The sequence below is a fragment of the Cuculus canorus genome, chromosome 11, assembly GCF_017976375.1.
Source record: "Cuculus canorus isolate bCucCan1 chromosome 11, bCucCan1.pri, whole genome shotgun sequence".
NCBI classification, from domain to species: domain Eukaryota; kingdom Metazoa; phylum Chordata; class Aves; order Cuculiformes; family Cuculidae; genus Cuculus; species Cuculus canorus.
The window spans coordinates 11222708-11244727 of NC_071411.1; the positions used below are offsets into that span (position 1 = coordinate 11222708).

The window sequence follows — 22020 nt, forward strand, 5'->3', positions numbered from 1 at the left end:
GCACAACTGCTCCCTCCTGAAGGAAGGACTGGTGCGCGCACGCCAGCGTCATGTTCTTTCACCAAGGCACTGCGTGACAGCAGGGAAGAAATTTGAAAGAAATGGGGAGGGGGAATATCTAAAGACATATGCACAGACATCCCAATGCTCGTTATCTGTCTTCAGCCTGTACTTTATACTTATATATTCAGATGTCAGATCTTGCCCTTTGCTTTCCATTCATTGCAACAGAAAAAGTGAACAAATCTAAAACCCCCACAATTCAGTGGTCCATTAAAACATCTGTATGCCAACTCCTGTTAATATCCTCTAGCTTGTTCAAACACAGCAGCATGGGCTTGTTCAGTCAGTTCCTTTCCTCAGTCTCTGCAGTTCACGCCTCTTTTTAATGATGTATTTCCCCTTATGAAATAATATTATTCACACCAACAAAGGCATTAGTTAATATTAACTCTAAAAAATGAGGAAAACCCCTCATTGTTGAGAAGACTGATTTATCTTTCCTCATCCCAAGTTAACACAATTAATTATACAGAAGCAATTTACGAGTTTACTTCACTGAGACTCTTGAGAGAATCAAGTTTAGCTTTATTTTCACACATTACAACATCTTTCTCTTTCTCTGCTCAAGTATTTGCTTTGTTTGTTAAATGATATGGTTTAGGAACTTCTACCTAATAGGTGTTTAATTTAGTGAGAAACACAAATGAGAAAAAAAGTACTTTCAGCACCTAAAGCAAAGCCAGAATGCAAAATGATAGATTCATAAACAGACCGCTCCAGGCTCAGGGTCGCTCTCCTGAGATGAAGTTGCATAGTTAACGCTCCTACACAGGAGCCACAGGAGCCACTCTCCTAACACAGCACACACCGACCAAGGCAACAGCAAGAGCATTTGACTTTTTTTTTTTTAAACCCATAAAATTTAGAATTCACTTAGATTTAGCCTCATTCATAAGATCATTTGTTTATGACTGCTTAAATCATGAAGTTTACTAATTAGACCAGGAAAGACCACTTGAATTTACTACTCGCATATACTTGCCTGCATGGAAGTAATACCACCTCCTTTCTTCATTGTTAGAGTGCTTCAAGGAGTGAACCTGTTTGCTCCTCTTGCAGATTATTTTAAAAAAAAAAAAAATTTAGCGTAGATTTGTTTAGTTTAGCTGTGACAATGTTTCCCACAATTTAGTAATGAGGGCTTCTTATATATTTCTACCAATAACAAAAGCAGCTGTACTACTACAGATGAATATGCAACATAATGTTTTTCAACAACACTTTTATTTAAGCACTTCAAAATGATCACAATGATAGATGTTGCCTTTAACAGAATAAAATCTGTAATGTCATAATTAAAAGGCACTAATTCTGGCACAAAGGTCTACTTACCCACCTTCCACTGTGACGGAAATAAAAACATCAAATATTTTACTTCTCCTTTGAAAGAGTATGTGCACACCCCGTTTGAGTGCCATTCAAGTGACATGTAAAAGAAAACCCCAATGTTTCACCATGGCATACTTAAACACTCAGCATCTGTAGTGCTAAAGCAACACTCTACTCATTGAAGGTTTATGATTTAGCAAGATAAGTCATTCTACACTCATATTTTGGGAATACAAGTCCTGAAGCACATACCAGTCTCAGCCATTCACACATTACTTCTCCTTTAACACAATTCATTGCTTTGCTGTTTGTGTGATCAGCAATGCACTACTTTTAGCAAGACAGCTTAAATAACCTGATTTGCACCCCCTATTTCAAATTCACACAGCTCTCCAGAGTCAGGGTGAGTGCAACAGCAAGCCAGCAGGGAGCAGTGCTGGGGCACACTACCGGGAGAAAGCGCGATTCTTCACATTCAGTAAACAAAGAAAATCACAACATGCCATTGCACAGCCACAGGAACTATAAAATTAAACCTTAGAAAAGTTAAAAGCTTGATAATCCAGCTAAGTCATACTTCAAGTTATTATAGATCCCTGCACAACATTCCTATACTAATTTAACCAGAGAGACTGTTTAAGGCATTTTCTTTGGCCTCCTTTCTTCTACCAGAAAGTGAAGATTATGCAGTTTAATATGTCAGCATCCAAAAAAGACCACCTTTCCAACCTGTTTCCATAAAAATATAAGAAAACACAAAGTAATAAGAAACTAGATTATTAGTTCCACAGATGACGAAACAGTTCCACATTTGTGTATTTTCCATGTTGCCAAGTGGTAGGTAGGACAGAACTGCTCTGTGTAACCGCTAAGACACTCAGCTCTACTCAGGGTGATGATGAGAATTATGCTGCACTGTAATTGCACTTAAAGAAACCACCATCCACACTAGCATCAGCTGGACGTTAACACTCCAAAGAAAACTTGCACACAGCCCAGCGCTGAGGGTGCCTGCACAAACATTTCTTTCCACATTCTGCTCTATGATTGGTACAATCGATCACTTCATACTGAACAAAACCAACAAGTGTTTAGAGTTGATGGCTATTTGAAGTTATCATAAAGGTATGACTGGTGCCTAGCTCGCACGTGTATTCATGACCATTCGCTCAGGCTCAGTGTCTGCTTTTCCACAAGACCCAAGTTTCTTAACACATTAATGGTCAAGGCTTACTGCAGATACATCAGCGGAGTTTCAGGACTACAGCTACTGATATTTAAGTACTATGATTTATGTTACTAAAATGCAACCCCCAAAGCAACTTTATATTTTGAAGAGTGAGAAATTCAATCGGTGTTTTTTTTACTGTCCAGGCTCACTACAGAGCCTGAGACACATAACCATCACGAGAGATTAGACTGGTCCAACAGCTTTCTAGAAGCAGAACACAGCTGTAGCATCCAGGTTCAGCAGACAACACTGCTATTTGCCTATCTTAGGCTCTACACCTTTATTAGAACAAAAAAGGTTTAACCTTGGACTGAACTGTGCCACATGAGTAAATAGATTTTTCTGTCCAAGGCTGGAAAGGGGAGAGAACAGCCTCACTTCTCCGGAAAGCCATAATACGCTGCCCTTCTGTTTCAAAATAAGGGTAGTCAGCAAGTGAACCAAGCCCTGAAACAGAAAAAGTATAATCCTCTGCGTGGCGTTCTAAAAGTCTCTTTGAGGTCTACGTTTCTGCCATGGGAGTAACTAAAGGCATCTGGAAACCAGTAACAGAACAGCTGTCAAAACCTAGGTGGAGTCATTTAGTAAAGCACTACAAATGTACTTTTTAGAGACCACACATCACAGGTGGCCAGTGTAGCTTTTTTTGCTATTTATATTTAGAAGTAGAAACTATTACTTAAATACAACATCAAGTAAACAGCTGTTGGCTATGTTCACACCACAGGTGATTTAAGTTATTAGTACTGGTATCAGACCAAACATGGTGATAAATCTTACAGCAGTAACACTGTTTTCAGATTTTGTGTCTAGAAGCATTTTGCTTTCAATATTAACTCCAAGTAGCATGTTTTGCACACAGGGAACTCTCATCAACTGCAGAAATATGCACATGATCTTTTACTCAACAGTTAATTAGCTCTTCCCAGCAGCCCAGTTACATGTGAAGGATGCTATCTGACCAGTACTCAGGCCTAAAAACTAAGCCTGTTACAGCTCAGTAAGTTTGAAAGCTTATGTGGAGGCAAGCTCTGATGAATAGTAGACATCCAATTTGCTACCGTTATTTGAAAGATGTTGACACATAGTCCAATAAGTTTATCAGTGACCCAAAAAAAATTAATGCAACAAAGCATTTGGGAAGTTCAGTGTAACTTCAGCTTAAAAATCACAACAGAGCTATTGTTCAAGACCTCGGTCAACGAATGCCTCACTTTCAAGTGAGGTAAGGATCTTTACACTTTAATTGGCAGTGAATGATCAGGCACTACTATTCTGACACTTATGCTAGAAAAGCAAAGGTTTCACTCTAAGCTTGACAAGACACAAGCTTGTAGACACATGCATTTTTCTCCTGAAAACAGAACTGTAGAACGAAAGACTTAAGACCCTTCAGCTGACCAGTGCTTTTCATGAACACAAAACAGCACTGAAGTCTACTGAGACTGACTTGCTAAGCTTGTTCATGTAAGCTAAGAAAGCCCCAGGCCTGAAACGTAGTTTTTTAGAAGCATTCCACTTGAATAGTTGAACCATAGAACATACATAAGCTCAGGTATTTACCAAGCCTTCTTCCACCCCAGTAATATTGTGGGAGAGAAGACAGACACCCCATAATGTATTGCCATGAGTTAAGCCACATCAACTTGTCAGTCAGTTAAGTGTCAATACAACCCTCAAAACATAAGTTTATTGAATAAAGCTGAAGAGCAGTAAACCAACATATGCATCCACCTAAATAAAAAAAATTCACGTATTTACAAAGTTCAGTAATTGTATAAGTTGTTCACATGCAGAGAGTAATGCACAGGTTAACAATCGGTAGTGTTTGGATGCCATAAACGCTGAAAGCAGTGAAGTATATAAACACCAAACACATCAAGTTTAACTATAGGCCAGTTAACTAAACAGTGACCTGGTCCCCCACAAAGATTCACACATTCTAGTTTAGTTTCCTTATTTTAGGCACAAGCAAGTTTGCTAAATAAAAGTAACTGTAGCAGTTCCTGGCGAACTATGGACTACAGCAAGTTAATACACCTTCTCCTCTACAGCACCAGAGTATGAATTAATTGAAATCATGCTTCAGAGAACTGAAAGGGGACAAAAAGTTAAAATGCAAGTTCAGACTGAATGCAGGCAGCATGTAGTGTCTGTGCAACAGTGTGATAGTTTGTACAGGACAGTAAGGCCATGGCAGTCTAAATTAAAACTGGCTTGTCATAACCCATATGGACTAAACAGTGTTTCCGACCAAAGACTCCAACATAATGCAAACTACATTTAGGTGAAGAATCACACACAGTGTGAGGCAACACAAGCAGGTGTACCATGTATTTGCATACACTAGTAAGCTACACTGACATTACTGTATGAGCAAACCAGTCCTAACAAGTCTGTCCCTTTAAATATACTGAAGTCATTGAGAAAGTAAAGCTACAAAAACATTACAATCTTTAGTTTATACATACTTCCCTATACCATAGGAGCTAGTCAAGAAACAGGATCAATTCATTGGCTCTCTTGTGCTTTGACACAGTAGAACATTTCATCTCGCAACTTACAGACTTTGCACACGGTTACATCAAGAAAGCAGGCAGGTCTAGAGTTGTCACAATAGCCTAGATGTTCCATAGCACCAGGTGAAACTGTGCCCGGCCATTTCATGAGCAGGAGAGACACTAGACAATTACGCAGATATTGTGCTAAAGGTCAACAACTGACTCTATATAAAAACATCAGTAATTTAAGTGTCATGCAGCTGCTCAGAACATGTGTTCTGGTTTCAGATAGAGACCATTAATATCTGTAGATAGAAAAATGTATTTGAACAAAGTCTGATGTTCCTAGCAATTAGTTTTCATGCTGGAATACTCCATTTTTGAAAGCTTGACGACAGAACAGTCCATTCCCATCCCCCACACAAATGTTAAACAAGCAACAAAATGAATTTAAACAGTTGACTCTTTGCCAATTCATCATGAAATTTTTCTTTTTGAAGTGACAGGATAAGATCTCAGCTGTAGATAAGTGATGCTGATCTATGCCTTGTGCTCCCCTCTGCAAACAGTTTCCATTTCTCTCCTTACATACACACATCACATGCATTTGTGAGATAAATCAGTATCCCACAACTCACGCTTAAATGTTTTCTAACTACTTTATGTGGCATCTTACAGAACCTCAATGCTGTCAAGCATCAGCATCTCCAAGCCACTGAATACTAGAAATAAAACACTTGCTGAAAATCATATAAAAATCTGGCCCTGAAAAACCAGAACAGAGTGTACCATCATAGTTAACATGACAGAGAGATATTTTTCTTTTTTTAAAAAGCCCCTCCCCAGCCCTCCCACCACAGATGGTTGTAAAATAAATATTTGTGCTGACTTTATCATGACAACTCTAGTTGTTTTGTGACAGAATAGGAATACAAGTCTTCAGCAGTGCACATGAGAAATGAACCGTGAAAAGGCAGATTCTTGATACAGGGTTCTTGGATAATATCTCATTATGGAGGGAAGTGGACAATCAAGATTATGGCCAACTGGTACTGGAGATTCCAGGAAGACTTCAGCTTCTTCTAGATTTTGAATGCTGAATAAGCCACTGAAGAGTGATATCTAAAGAGAGAGAGAGAAGTTCCATATTCAGGCATCTGTCTGTATTTGCGTAACTGGCATCACTTTGATGTGCCAGTGTCCTCAAATATACAGCAGGAATATCCAGCCCTTCTCTATTGGATTGTCCAAGACACATGAACAGAGCAGGTTTTTTTCCTGAATGGTTGCTCTTTGTGCTTTGGTCCTATAACCACATAACATCCTTTAAGTAACATTTAAAGGAACTGCTTCAGACACCCTCATTCTTCAGTCCACTACTACAACTCTAAGAAAAAGACATCCCTTAATCTGACACTTCGGTATTGCACACATAATTACTTTTAGATCAACACTAGACAGCCAGCCCGCCTCTCCTCACCTCATGAGAGCAAAGTTAGTTTATGCTAAAAGAAGGTCTCCATCATTAAAAGAAGGTCTCTGAAGGAAGTGAAATGCCTTAGCATTATACCAGCCCAATGCTTCAGGCAGCACCTTCTGTATAGCGTCACAGCTCAGCTGTGCCACAAGCCTCGTGCGCAACATATGATAGAAGGGAATATCTGTTTCTCCTATCCACCATGTTTGAATCTTTAATTGATGGCAAGGTGACAGGAGCTAAGAAGTCAGAAGAGTTCCACAGGCTGTTCATTTTTCCTGGAAAGAAGCTAAGTCCTTAATATAAAGCAGTTCTGGTATCCTCTATAGCTTGTTCCTGTGACCACCACCCTGAAGCTTCCCTCATCAGTAAACTGCCGGTACCCCACCAGCGAAACAGTGTTCATCTCACAGCAGCCACAAGAAGGCATCAGGAAAAGGATGGCAGGTGTTAAGTAACACATATTCATTCAGTTGAGATTCCTCAGTTTACTTGCAATGCTAGTGTCAAGTACTTGGTATTACACACCACCATGGTTTCTGCCTTTGAACTCCAGAAATTCTAAGCAATTGATGTCAGCACCAGAAAAATTTACTGCTTGACCGCATGAAGTAGTGACTAGCATAGGCCACAAAACAAACTGCTTTGATGAGACAGCAAGGGAAGGCAATGATTTAAAGAGAATGACTGTTGCGGAAGAACTTTCTGCAAGTACTTGCTAACCTCATCAAGTGAGGCAATGTTGAGAGTAACCGAGGAAAGTATGAAATCGTTTAGGCCAAGCTAAGAGTGAATCAGCTATTTACTGCAAACTAAAGAAAGGCAGCAGATTTCACAGGAGTCTTGATAGGTCTTTTGGTAACTACAATATTAGCTATATTATACAATATAACTACAATATTACCTATATTATCTTTCTCTTTGCAAGAAATTGAGTAGCAGCAGATTTCTCTGTCCTGAATAGCAGCAAGGTTCCTACGAAAGAGAAAACATTTCAACATACGTTCACTTATAACAAGGAGTCTTATAATAAAAATCTAAAGTTTTCTACTTCATCTTCTCCACATAACCTGTGTCTGTACAATGTTTTAGCTACCTCCTGTTGCTGGATTTTTCCCATAAAAATGCAAGCTTCGTGATCTAACAACCCCATGTACACGAATTCATTATTGAGTTAAGGTAGCCTTTCTTAGAATGTGTTAGACTTACATCTTTTCAATTAGCTGTTTCTCATCCAAAGCATTAGGAAGGTCTCTCTTATTTCCAAGTACTAGAACCTGAAATCCAGAGCAGAAAGAAAGGGTTGTGGCTTTGCTGTTTTTGAAAAAAAAAAAAACAAAAAAACAAAACCAACCAACCAAACAAACAAAAAAACTAAAAAAAAATCCCACAAACAGCAAACTTCAGGGGAGTCTGACAAGCAGACTGCACTAGGCTATTAAATCTAACCAAACAAGACATTCACTATTAAACTAGATCAAGAAGGAAGAGTGACCCAGGCACAGGAAAAAAAGGGGTACAAACAACTCACGTGCATAAACCAAGCAGGAGAACACATCAGCTGATAAAACTGAGAACAATCCCAGTAGACTTTCAGCTGAGGTACTTCAAACCTAATCTTTACTTCTGTACTACACCCTGGCTAACTTCTACTATAGTAGACTCTGGAAGAAAGCACAGAATCCTACTATGGAATGCTCTAAACTACTTTTGCAGGGTTGGGTTTTTTTTTGTGGGTACTGAACAAGAATAAGATCACTGAGGTCAACAATTTGATTTAAGACACGAGGGACACGCATTGTTCATGCTTATACTAAGCTATAAGGCTAGACCTCACACTTAGTCAGACTTCAGAGTTGAAGTTAAGCATGTTCCTTAATCAGGTTTAATATACGTAAGGCAATATTACTTACAGGGATTCCTTGTAACTGTGGCTTATCTAGAAGATTGTGCAGCTCATTTCGAGAGGCTTCTATTTTTTCACGATCTGCAGCATCTACCATGTAGCTTTAAAAATAATTTAAGGTTAGGACAGCGAGACTGAACTCAGTTTTGAGCATACTCAACAAGGCTTTAAACAAAACTAGGTTTTCTGAGCAAAGAATTTGGGTCTTTTAAAAAAATTCTTTAAGATCAGAGTAGACAAAAGATTATTTCAGTTAGTCAGCGCTGCCACCCAGTTCAGACAGGAAGTAGTTAGTACTCCAGATCAGACACTGATAAGAAAATAACCCACCTCAAGCCCTGAACTTGAAGGTAAAAAAAAGGTCAACATGGTTGCAGTACAGTTTCAAAATTAAAATGAGTACTACTGAGTGAAGCCTGCAGTGTCAGAAAGGCTACACGCAGAAGAGAAGCAAATCTGAAATTCAGTACTAGCTGGAAGAAGACTACACTTACACAATAGCATTAACTCCTCTGCAATATCGCTCCCACATGCTTCGGAATCGTGGTTGCCCTCCTATATCCCAAATCTAAAGGCAAGGGGAAAAAGACAATTTAGCCATGTACTATATTTAAACATGTCACACAAAGATAAGACAAGAAATCAAAACAGTTTTTCCTTTATCCTTAGGCCAGCTGCAGGACCTCACACATATCAGAACAGAAATAATCCATCGTACAGCTGTTCAAAGCTTGCAGGTCCAATAGCATAAGATGCAAACCAGAGCGTCTTATACCAGATGCAAGAACATAGCTGTGTACTAAGTTTACACACTGTGGTATACAAGAAACTAATATAAGATATATTGACTTAAAAATTTGATTGTTACATAAGCCTTCCCTTCAGCAATATTGATGACCAGGAGAGGCGGATCTCTGGGCCCTAAACATACGAAAATTAACTCAGATTAACGTCAGGCAGCACTATCACAACATTGTTTTAACTAGTCCATGAATCTGGGAATCACACACAGATTCTCATTTAAGAAACCTATTAAATAAACATAAGTGTATACTTAAGCTATTTGACAGATTTAGCTGAGCCTCTTCATTTCCTATATTTGTCCCAATGGTGGGAGCAAAATAGAGCAAACAAATTTTGAACTAGAAGCTGAAGACAGCTTTGCCCAGGTTTAAAAAGAGACAGTCAGCAACAGTAACATACCTTTATTGTAACATTACCCTTCGTAACTTTTCTCATGTTGAAGCCCACAGTAGGAATCATATCTTCACTGAATTGACCCGACTGGAAAAAAAAAGTTAAATTTAGTGCTCATCTGATGCAGCTAGTTTACAGAGTAAAATACCATAAGCTCTTTCTAACCATTTGCCTTCCAACTGAAGGCTTTATAGCCATGAAGTCGTAGATATTACATTCATGTCTATTCAAGCTTGTGTGGAGTCAGTCATTTCTTACAAGCACCTAAATAATTTTTCAAGCCTTGAGGCAAACAGGGGAGCAAAGCTACTTGGGGAGAAGTCCTTTGCATAGCTTAGATGGACAGCCAGGACAAGTACAGGAGAAGAGCCATTCACCTACTTGTGCTGGAGCCAAGCAGGATCTCCTAGTTACCTGGAAGCTAGAAATATTCAGGAGATTTTCCTCTGATGCAAGCTACTCTATGGACAAATTTACAGTAATAAATCACTCCTGTGGAGTAAGTCTCCAACCCACAGGTATGGGTTAACTCCCCGAGGAGTTTTAAAAGGCTGGAAAGTGGAAAGACCTGACTGAGCTGCTTCCTACTAGGCAACAGCGTCCAACTTGTTCAGCTCTGGAAGAGGCAATCGAAATGCAGCCTGTTTCCACCAGAAATTCAGCACCACTTTAAGCTCTGACATAACTGCTGCAAAACAGCGCAGCAAACAAAGAGTTCCTGGAGTGGCAAATGTTTTACTATCTGTTATACCTTTATCTGTAACAACTTGAAAGCCAAGATCACAGGTATCTCCTGTAGCTAACCCAGGAACCATAACAAGTGTTATGAGCTGTAGTACGTATTTCTCGCATGCCCCCTTGGCCACTTGGTGGAAGGGGAATCTTACCCACAGCGGTCATTATGTATCTCACTATATCCATTATGTGTAACAGAACCAGACACCCAAACGGATTTGAAAAAAGGTCGACTCAAATGCATTTAGGTTGTTTAATTAGAGTTCAATACCACAGTAGCAGAAATCTGTTTCTATCTCCTGACGTTGCACAGAGAAGCTAGCACAAGTTAAAAGCCCTTCAGGACCTATTGAAGCAGGCATCACTTCACCCTGTAGAGAAAGGGCCCAACTGCTCACAAGCTGGAAGCAACTAAGTCTGACTGGACACGCTTTGAGTACATGCCCTTCAGAGTTTGCGAAGATGATCAGCTTGTAATACAAATGCTTTGTCACTCACTTCTATGCCTAGAAGGCCACACTTTCTTCAATTTGTTCCCCACTATCTCACCTTTCCAAAAACTTGTGATCTTCCACTAGCAAACCAAAGCTGCAAGCTTCACACAATACAGACGCCGGTATAATGCTGATAAACATTAGAAGTCAACTGAAGACAGATGATAGCATTCCCATTTTGGCATATCTGGCCAATTCCTTCAGTTAAATGGCACGCTGGTCTTGCTGTTGACCTCCAAATCAGAAATAAATCCAGAGCTTGGATTTAAATCCAGCAGTCCCTTTTATAGCTGATGAATTTTTACATTTAAGTTCTGCTTACCAGACTCATGGCTATACAGACCAACAGTCTTTTAAAAGGAGTAAAAAAATCTTTAAATCCAAGACTTTAAATCCAAGGAATGCAACAGTAAAAACAATTATGACCTGAAAAATGGACAACCTAAACCTCATTAGGCAGGTGTTCTGCATTTTCATTTGGAAGAAGCTTCAACTCTTTAAGCTAGAGAAGAGCATATATCAATCTCATGCCGCACTGCTTCAGAAACCACTCTAACCTTCCTGCTAACTTAGCAAGCTAGATGCACAACCTGAAGGCCTCTTCATCAGCCTCCCACTCCTGTCCTAAAAGGCCACTGTACGAGTTGTCCACTTCAGCCAGTTTGATTACGTGTAGCTCAGCAGCAGATAGTTTTCCACGTCTGATGCAGTTTAGTTCAGTTCATAAAGCACACACTGTCAATCTTGCCTTAGAAGAGTCAGTCTGCCATAGTTGCTAAATAACCACTGCATTCCTGCCTCTACAGTCACACCCTACACCCACATCAAACTTCACCCAAGCACTCCTTGAACCTTCATCTCTTTCTGCTACTTCATATTACCCTGTATGCTGCCAGCTATTCCCACTCGGATACTTCCAGATTCTTCACTCGAGAGCTGTTCCTATCAATAGCTCATGCTCCCTCATTGCTCTTTTTGGACACAAGATTCCTTCAGATTGGAGCAGCACCTCATTTGCCACATGTTTCATGTAATGTTGAAGAAGTTACTGTGATCCACCACATGGAAGTTTTTACAGAATCTTCAGAAAAGCTGCTGCACATTATACTACTTTCCAAGCACTCTCTACCCACGCTACACATCCAGGTGGCATAAAAACTTGTTCTGACGTGCTTACAAAGTACATTACTTGAGTTCCAGCTTTCTGTACTCAGCTTTGTAGGCGAGACAAACCAGCACTATCTGACTGACTTTCTGAACTGTCAGTAACAGAATGAAAGGGTAGCAGGCACCTTCACTGAGTTGTCTCCAACACACAAGCATGCTCTCTATCCCCACAGGAAGTTCAGAGGCTGTGGATTCCGAGGTGAGGCAGGCACTTTGTAGGCACTTTGAGAAGCACACCTGACTACAGGTTCTGAACACACTGATCAACTCAGATCTTCATTTGAAAGACCTTACTCATATAATATAAGTGTGGGTGTCCCCCTGCTTACAGCTACTGTACCTAAAGAAAGCTACTGGCAGTCATCTTTTAAGACAGGTCAAAAAATGGTTAAAACAATTGTAATGGATTTTAATAGCAGGCAGTAATCTCCTTTGATAGGTTCTGCTATTCTATCCAACTGTCATGGCCCAGAAACTCTGAACGCAGAATTTAGAGGACGTTTGTTTACTATCTCTACAGAAGAAAAAAAGGCAGTACCTTAGAGTATTCATATGCAAAAGCTACTACAACAGCAGAACAAGAAAAGCAAAATAGGTTTGGATCAGACTTACCTCTGTCGTTCCTTCCCCTCCCCAGAAGATTACTTAGCCCTATCACTGTGTGTTCACAATACAATGCTTTGTCCTTCCAAAATAGGCATCAGCTTTGAAACAAGTTTGATAAACATAGAAATATTTTCAATTCCCGATCTGAAAGCACTTGGCTGTTGTCGTACACAGTGGAAGTGCTCAGTCATCAAGGACAGCAAGAGTAGTTGATTACAAATCTAGCAATAGCATCTGCTTTCAGCCTTTGTGAATATTACAATAGGCAGACACAGTAGTTCATCCAGGCCTCCTGGAAGATGAGCCTTGTGTACTAAAAGTGATTATGAATTAAGCCATGAGCTCTGAAGTCATACAGACCATACAGCATTAATACAAATTGTTTGCTGAAGGTCACAAAACAAAGTTAGCTTTAGTCCATATGTGAAAGATAAGAAAGAAGTAGACTAAACAGACCAAATTTCAGAGACGTATGCAGAAAGAACCTTCACAACTAGTCTTTAAGCCTTCTGTTTTAAGAGATAATTCCTTTTCAACACTCCAAGCTCCTGGAGAAGCCAAGCACATGATTTTAGTGCAACATGAACCCATTTACCTGCCTGAATATTCAGAAGAGCAAAACTGCTCCCAAGATTTAGATTCAGCTCACTTTGTGTCTAGCACTAGGCACTGATTCTTGCACAGACAACAGCATTTATGAATTGTACTCTCCATCTCACTACCAGACCCAACTCTGGCCAGCTGCTACATACCAGCTAACGCTAGCTTTGCTATGTGCTCTGAACCACCACCATATACGTCGAAGCACAGACACATTCATAAGCACTCCTTTTTACCTGTAACTGGCAGACTGCCTCTCTGTGCTCTCTCCCTCAGCCCACCAACAGGCCAGCAGCAGCTTTTCCAGCCAGCACCTGCAGAAGTCTTGCCTCCATAACAAGACACCAGTGTGCTGGTAACAGGTACAGTTCATTTCCCGGAGGGTAGGATCAGAAGACTCCAGACAAGTCACTTAACATTCCAGAAGCATACAAAGGATGCAAGTTTAGTCTTTTTTAACTTAGTTAACATTAAAACAAGCTGCCTATAAAAGCTACTATTTCCAGTTGGTTTTAGTCAAAACAAAACAAACCACATCATACTCTGGCTACTTCATCTGCCTCTCCATAACCATAAGCTACAGCCAGAAGACTGCCACCTTCCAGGAGTTACGCTTGCCAGACTGTCAGCACCGAGCCCTAAGCAGCTTGATCAAGTAATTGAGCCTAAGACCAGAGTTCCTGCTTCCTGTACCTTCCTTAAAAATTGATTTCAATACATAAAAGGAGTCATTACAGGCAGAACTCAAACTGCAGCAGTAGAACCGGTTGTTGCCTCTTCTTTCTTTCCAGCTAGAGCAGTAGCTGTCTCATATTGGCACTGAAAAGCACACTGCTTACAATCATTTATCCACATGGTCCTCAAACAATTCACAGCTACCAGATCTTGATTCCACAGTATGCACAAGGATATTCTTTATATCAACAGAAAACATCAGGGCAGCCTTTAGCTTGCATCTCATAAAGCTAACATGATTCATTACTGCTATAGGACAAATTTCTTCATATGGCCTTTGTTATTGCACAAAGTTGTTTTTTTTTTATCCTTACTCATAATACTTTTCATCCACTTAGAAGATAACAGAAACAAGCCTAGCAAACTAGGAGATAACATCATTGCAGTATGGATACTAGCCAGGACACTCCCAATCCACCTGAACAGGCACACTACCTTAAGCTCTGCCATTCATCACTAAATTTTTTGGTTTTCACACTAAGAAAAAAGCCACATCTCTCTGAAGTCTCTACTTTAAAAAGAAAAAAAGCAGAACCATTTTAGCTTTATATAATGCTACCCCTACACTAAGATACCTCAACAACATTCAGAGCCTCAACCAATCAGTGCATCATATGTGGACAAATCAACTCTCCAGTTCCTGTAACATACCTTCCTTCTTGAAGAACATCAGTGTTTCAGCTACTTGTGATCACATTCAGACACGAACTCTAGTTTAGAAGCTTCAGTGCTTGAGATCTAACAGTCCCTTTAAAGGCTTCACAACAGCACCTCTATGAATGGTTGTTGCAGAACACAAAACAGCAGTATCCAAAAAGAATATGCATTTTTGTTTCCCCAAGCCTGACTTCAACAGACTATTTAGAAGGACATGTACCTACCACAGAGCAGAGAAACAAGAACTAAAAAGGCATATTTCTTCTAGATAGTCAGTTGTGTTACCACTTAAAGCTCTTCCGTTGCTTAAAAGTGCTACAAAGGAACTTAAGTCCATGATGGAAAATACGGATTCCAATTCCAGTTACCTCTTTCAGACAGCAAGCAGGACCTCAAAGAAGGAGTATTAACTGGAATATGAGTCACCTCATATTAGCTTTACTACCTAATCAAGTGAGGCAACCTATTTCAAGAGATTCCTACGATTAAGAAACACTTTGCTTAAAAACGTATCAACCTTGTCACTTAACTACTATGTGTATGAAGTGACAGCACATGCTATTTATGACCTACCTGGGTGTTTCAGAAGGCACTAAAGCAGCAATACAGTTCTTCAGAGCAATGTTTTTCTGCACTTCTCCATTCTGGCTTCTTTATGTCAAAGTTACTTGTAAGTCATGTGGATGACAGGAAGTCACAGCTCTCAACTGGCCAAAGGAATCTTTGGTTGAGATGTGCTTCAAAAATCGCCTCTCTCAAGAAATCAAGGCCTCATTCAAAGGTTTGTCAGATATTTCAAAGTTAAAAACTAAACCACCTTAATTCAGGCTTTGACACAAATCCTAGAAAAGGAACTTATTTATCCTATCACCTCAAACAGGAAAGATTGAGTTTAGCTCTTAAACCTGACAACTGTATCAGCAAAGTCTGACTCTCTCCCACACCTGCAGCTCTTCTAACCTCCCCACTGAGGATCAGGCTATTGAACTTCGGTGTTCCAGTGCCAAATGCCAAGATCAAGGATCAATCTACCAGGCTTCAAGAGACCTCACAATAGGACATACCATCCCTCCATGAAGTACATTTTTGAAAGTGAACAAGCGTCCCATTATTCACTAGCATCCACCCCTGCAGCCTGGAAGCAGAATCAGTTTACTTGAATCATGTTTCAGTTGCATCACATGGCTGTGCAGCTCAGTTGCCTCTCCTACTTCCCCACTCCAGCATGGCCGGGACTCACAGCTTTGACAGCAAGTCTGATGAAAGCCTGTTAACAGACCCAAGCTTCAGACATGCAAACAACAAAAGATACTGCAGACTCCAGTAAATAATGGGCATTTCAAGCTTTCAGATAAGAAGCTAACAATTCAAGATGATACTGGGATGACATGCAGTTTCTCCAAACAAGAGCCATAGGCCATCTACATTATGGAAATTAGGACCAGGAAGAAATTATATCCTCCCTTGTGAGCAAGTTTACTCACGCACATGGAAAACTTATGCTTAATATCTAATTAGAGACAGTGACTAATACTGAGCCTTAGCAAAGCAGAAGCTGCATTAGTTGTACCCAGCTACAACTAGATTTCACTGCTAAGGCTTGGTTTTTAAACCTTCTAGTCAAACTAAGTTTGGCCCCATTGCAAACTTAAGTGCTTGTTTACATTGGAGGAATAAATATGGCCCAAACCAGCTAGCAACCTAGAAAAAGATTATCCTAGAACTAGACTCTCTGCCTTTCAAGGCCTTTCCACTTCGGTGGCAGTGAGGCCTTGTACCAAGCCTCCTGTGTAACTGGCTTGAGTTTTTCCTCTAGATACGTAAGCCTGACTCAATTGGCGTAGATTATATTAGGTATTTATATTAGATTAAACTCACCATTGTCAAGAGACTGGTAATAGCTTTTTGTTAGACAAAATGCAACCTTGTGAGCCATACCAAGCTCCTGGTATGCAATCCAGCTTTTAGAGCTATTCTACGGGAATAGCATCTTGCTGTGTCATTCCTTTCATTTTAGTTGCAAGGAATCCCAATGCTCAACAGCTACATGCATCCAAACCATTAACTGACATGCAAAGAGCAGTTATTCTTTTCCAGCACTCATTTCCAAATGCATACTCTGGATTAAAGTCAGTCAAGAAGCAACTAACAAGAAGTTAGCTCTTGTTAGCTGGGCAGCCCTACTCCTTCTGTAAAGAGCAGTAATGCACTGATAACTGAAGGTGATGCTATTATTTTTTTTAAACCAATAATTAAAAACCTGACCAAGGCCCCTTATTCTGTGTGTGGGTTTTTTTTTTTGTAAAGAGTCGTTAGAATTCCTAATTAAAAACTTCAGAAATGTGACTTGCTACTTCCAAACCTAAACCAGCTAACTAGGCTGTGTCTTTATACATAACAGCTTCCTTATTTCACTCTGTTTTGCAAGCCTATTTGAATGACACTTACTCAGATAAGTGTCTGGGTGTGATCCTAATGTGTGGTTGAAACCTTGCAAGATTCAACCACTAGCAAAGCAAACTGGATACAAAATGCAGAACTCAGCTTTACTTAAGAGCACTTTTACCATTTGAGACTACTTGGACATGGAGTCCTGGATGGTGTGATGGCAGAAGAAAAAAAGAACTGCAGAGTAACCTCAGTGCCCAAAGTTGCACAAAAATACCATTCAGTATCAGCTCAGTGGCCACGGACTGAGGTTGTTCAACAACTTCAAAGTTCCATTTTCAGAAATCTAAGGCCAGAGATAGTAGCAGTTACTACTGTTGTGTGAAAGAAAAAGCTTCTGACATTGTTGGGTTAGCCCAGCAACTTTCACCTAACATAACTAGGCAGAGTCACCTTTTATGAGGGTGGACCCATTTCACACGATCATCATGAAGCCCAGTGAGTGCCAACATCTTCAACTACACAAGAGCTTGGTTACACTTGACAGCTAGTCAGTGTAACAAGGATTAGGTAGAACTGCAAGAGAAAGAGTCCTTTTCCTATCCAGTAACTCACTCAACTGATACTTGAATAAACACATTCATAAAATACTCAGTAACATTAAGGAGTCAGCCTCAAAACCAAAAAGCTGAAGGTTTGCTCCATCTAAGGAAGACATCAGATTTCTCATCCTAGGTGCACTGTAGTCACGTTATGCTCCCTGCCAAACCAAAACATACCCTGGTTTCCCATTTCAGTCTCCCTATAAGGGCTTTCAAATTCCAACATGTCTCTTTGAATGTTCTGTCCCATGAATCCATCAGGACACTGATGAAGCAGAGTAAACCATTTAAGCAAGCCACTCTGTATCTGCTTCAACAGTGGAAAAGCTTCACGTAGGAGGATTCCCACACCCTTTCTTCATTTGCTCCAGGCAGATCATCAGATAAGTAGGCCCAAGTTCAGCAGCCTGCTGCTGTTACCCTTGGAAGTTGTACCTCTTAGTGCATACCTTAAGAGAAAGTAGATTGTTCAATACAGGTTTCAGCAAACAGGATAAGCAGAAATCTGCGAGAAGACCCGTGAGCGCGAGACATTTAAATCACTAACTGAGGACTACCGAGAAAAGTAGTCAAACGGAAGAAAGTCGCCTAAGACTCTGTTCACATTATGCCACCGCGAGCCTTGGCACGCTAACACGCCGAGACCGGCCTGCGGAGCACACGCAGAGCCACGCTCGGCCGGGGCTCTGGGGTCCCATTAGCACACAAAGGTTTCTGGAGGCTCCACCACCTCCCCGGCGAGCCGCTGCCTCTCGCCCCCCAGCGCAGCCGCTGGGCTCGGCGGGACCGCGCTCGGGGGCCCGGGCCGCCCAGCTCAGGCCCCTCCCGCGGGGCCCGCGCGGCCCCGGCCCGCTCACCGCGATGACGTTGACGAAGGTGGTCTTGCCCGAGTACTGCAGCCCCACCAGGGTGAGCTCCATCTCCTCCTTCCAGAAGAGCGAGCGGAACCAGTCCAGCAGCCGGGAGAGCAGCGCCAGCATGGTGGCGGGCGGCGCGGCGGGCTCGGCCCGGCTCTGGTGGCGGCGGCGGCAGCTCTCGGACACCCGCGCGCTCCCACACGGCCCGGCTCGCCCCCGCCCCGCGGTCATGTGACGCCTCGGCAATCGGGGACAGCCCAGAGAGGCCGCGTCGGGCCCCTCTCCGAGCCGCACCGCCCCCTGCCGGCAGCCGCCCGCACCGCGCCCGGGGAGGACCGGAGGGGGAGGGGTGGCCGCCATCTTGGGCGGGGCGGGGCGGGTTGAAGGGCGGGTGCGGTGATGGGGGGTCTGGTCACGCCCCCCAGTCCTCTCGCGGTGGGTTGGGTGGCGAGGGTGTCTGCTCAGCCTCGCGAAGTGGGGCCGAGCCCGCAACCACGTGGGTGCAGCTCACCCCCTTCACCGTGGCAGCCCTGGGCGGGGCAGGGCAGGGCAGGGCAGGGTGTCTGCTGAGACCTCTCAGCCCCACCATCTCATAGAGTCGCAGAATCACCAGGTTGGAAAAGACCTCTTGGATCATCGAGCCCAACCATTCCTATCTGCTACTGAACCATGTCCCTGAGCACCTCATGTACCTGTCTTTCAAATCCCTCCAGGGATGGTGACTCCACCCCCTCCCTGGGCAGCCTCTGCCAGTGCCCCATTACCCTTCCTGTGAAAAAATTTTTCCTGATCTGCACTCTGACCCTCACCTGGCGCAGCAGGTGTGTGTCAGGGGGATGTCTGCTCGCACCCCTCAGCCCCTCCACCTCTGGCTAAACCCCTGCCATCCCGGGTGGGTGCAGGTCAGGGAATTCTGCTCAGACCTCTCAGCCCTGCCATCCCACGTGGGTGCAGGTGCCTAAGGGATATTTTCTGAAGAACAATCTTTTTCTTCGGGATTTCTTACGATGTTGCTGAAAAACTTTCATGATTCCCAGTAAGAGGTATTAATGAATATTAAATAGGATTTGTTGGTTGTCAATAGTCTATCATACAAAAGAATCATAGAATGTTTGGGTTGCAAGGGTCGTTAAAGATCATCTAGTTTCAACCCCCTGCCATGGGCAGGGACCATCCAGCCTGACCTTGAACACTTATAGCGAGGGAGCATCCACAGCTTCCCAGGGCAACCTGTTCCAGTGTCTCATCACCCTCATCGTGAAGAATTTCTTCCTAATGTCTAGTCTAAATCTTCCCCCTCCTTGGAAAACAGCTGTAAGTTTTGCACTTGGCTGCAGTGGTTCTTAAAGTATTTTACAAATAGTAAGGATCTAAAACCACAGCATGAAGAGTGGAAACAGAGTCAAGGCTCTCTGCTATGCTTTATTAGCTTGCTGTATTTCATTAATTCTGCAGCATTTTTCAGGGCACTAGGATCAGGCAGAGGATGCCCTTCCTGCCTAGTGAGAGCTGATATGGAAAGTAGCCCTGACAAAGCTGGAAACCTTCTGCCTCCGGACACTCCACCAACTCCACAGCTGTTGGGGACCCACAGCCTCAACCACGCAGGTCTCTGTAACTGTGAAGGACTGACCCAACACAGGCGAGAGACCAACACCCCACGCCAGCACTGCGAGAGGAAGAACCAGCAGGGGCTGGGCCCCATGTCCTGGCTGTGCTACCTGATTACAGACATCCCAGCTTCAAGGGGAGCATGGCAAGCAGGTTAAGTAGTTTTATGGAGGCTGAATAATGAACATAGAGGGGACAAGCAGCTCAGACAGTGCAGAAGAACACACAAGGAAGCAGTACAATCCGTACCTGGGAATGTTTGCATTGTTTCTCATTATTCATGTTTGCAAAGAACGGCGGTGCCAGCAGAAGCTAGCAGGCTTCTTCCTTTTTTTTTCAGAGGAATGCTACATCTTAGCTAGCCTTGTCCCTGGCTAACAAAAATCACACACAGGGAACGTTTTTAAGCATGGTCAGGCCGTGGTATAATGTACATGGCTGGCAGATAGCCTTTCCGCTCCTGGATGAAGAGAAAGCATGGCATGTGCAGCTGATGAATTTCAGGCAGCTAGAGCTGGGCACACTGCCCTCCCGAGGCTTCCCTGTGGAAGCACGGCTCTGCTCTCCCCTCTAGTGTCTCAAGTCACCATTCACCCCTGAAATAACTGACACTGTCTGGATTTCAAGGTAGAAATAGTCTGTCCCAGAGTCACGGCTCCTGCATGGCTTGCCTCCACGTGCCCTTGTAGGCTCTTCTCTAGTTTGCCCTCCTGCATTGCCAACATTAATGAGGGAGATGCAGTCGTAACACCTGCATATCACGAGTGTGGATTTTAACACGGACATACGTAGGTGGACAGACAAAACTACGCAAGAAACATATTGGCATATCGCAGTACAGTCATCATTATAACCAGCACAGGTCTCATCTGAAAAGACATAAAGGACCCTGAGCTCTCACTGGAGTGCAGGGCACACCCCGCCTTCCTGCAGGAGGCAAAATAATGAGTAGTTGTGTATATTTCAGTCCCCATCCAGGTCCTGACAGCCCATAATATTCTTTGTTAATTGCTACTCTATTGCACAGGAGAATAATACCTCCAGAATTCTCTTTCTGACTGTGTTTTGCGTCTGTATACATTCAGGATTTCATGGAAGGTGGGAACTATGCTAAGGCACTCAGATTACAAAAGCCAGTCTGCGTGGTCAGTTGCTTCTGTATGTCCATCGTTATTTCAGAGATAAAAGCTTACGTGTGAGGTATACATCATAACTCATAGCAAACAGATGTGGAACAGCAACAGCACATGTTATACAGCAGTCATGTTTTCCATGAACTAATAAATGAGTATTTTACTCCTGGGAGCAAATCCAATTTACTAATTCACCCACTGGAACAAAATGGTGGGAGAGGTACTAAGCACTTTTATAGCTGTAAATAACAACATGTTGCCCTCTCTCTCTCTGTATTGCAAAGATATCACAGACACTTTCTATATAGGCTGCAAACCCTGCACAGAGAAAGTCTCTTCTCATTTGTGGCATGTTTTCAGACAACGGACTCATGATTTACTGTCAGCTGCTTCCAGAGCCAGCAAATGGGGATATTGCGTCTGTTCTTTCAAGTCTGGTGAAGTCGCAGAGTATTTCAGATTCTCGTATGTCTGTTCTTGAACACCACAAATATTTCTCCTAACACAATCTTGCTGTACCATATAACATAACAAAAGATGTGTGTCTAAACTCAAAGGAATTATAAAACTCATTACATCGAGTTAATAGTATGTTCTTAGCATCCATCTCAAATTATGAGATTCTCCAAAATGCCTTTCACTACGATCAGACAGGCAGCACTGAGCACTAATCTGGATGCATAATTCCGTAAACTGTTCCACACAGAGTTTCTCAGGCCTTTAGATTTCTA

General features: G+C 42.2%; 1 protein-coding gene across 1 annotated transcript; it reads right to left on the reverse strand.

Annotated features, from left to right (window-relative positions):
• Positions 1-1132: 1132 nt before the first annotated feature.
• ARL8B (ADP ribosylation factor like GTPase 8B) lies at positions 1133-18782 on the reverse strand. Its single transcript, XM_054076673.1, has 7 exons — positions 18546-18782; positions 9711-9791; positions 9002-9075; positions 8515-8608; positions 7811-7878; positions 7506-7576; positions 1133-6246 (listed from the first exon to the last, which is right to left on the reverse strand). Exons 1-7 carry the CDS (start codon positions 18774-18776, stop codon positions 6197-6199), a joined length of 669 nt encoding a protein of 222 aa, XP_053932648.1. The 5' UTR covers positions 18777-18782; the 3' UTR covers positions 1133-6196.
• Positions 18783-22020: the final 3238 nt, after the last annotated feature.

What these genes read in the sequence shown, in the direction of transcription:
- ARL8B (XM_054076673.1), bottom strand. Translation starts at nt 18,776, where the DNA reads ATGACCGCGGGGCGGGGGCGAGCCGGGCCGTGTGGGAGCGCGCGGGTG. An exon ending in AGGGTAATGTTACAATAAAG is followed by an intron (nt 9,076 to 9,710) that starts GTATGTTACTGT and finishes CCTTGCCTTTAG; the next exon opens with ATTTGGGATATAGGAGGGCA. An exon ending in CACAGTTACAAGGAATCCCT is followed by an intron (nt 7,879 to 8,514) that starts GTAAGTAATATT and finishes TCTGGATTTCAG; the next exon opens with GTTCTAGTACTTGGAAATAA.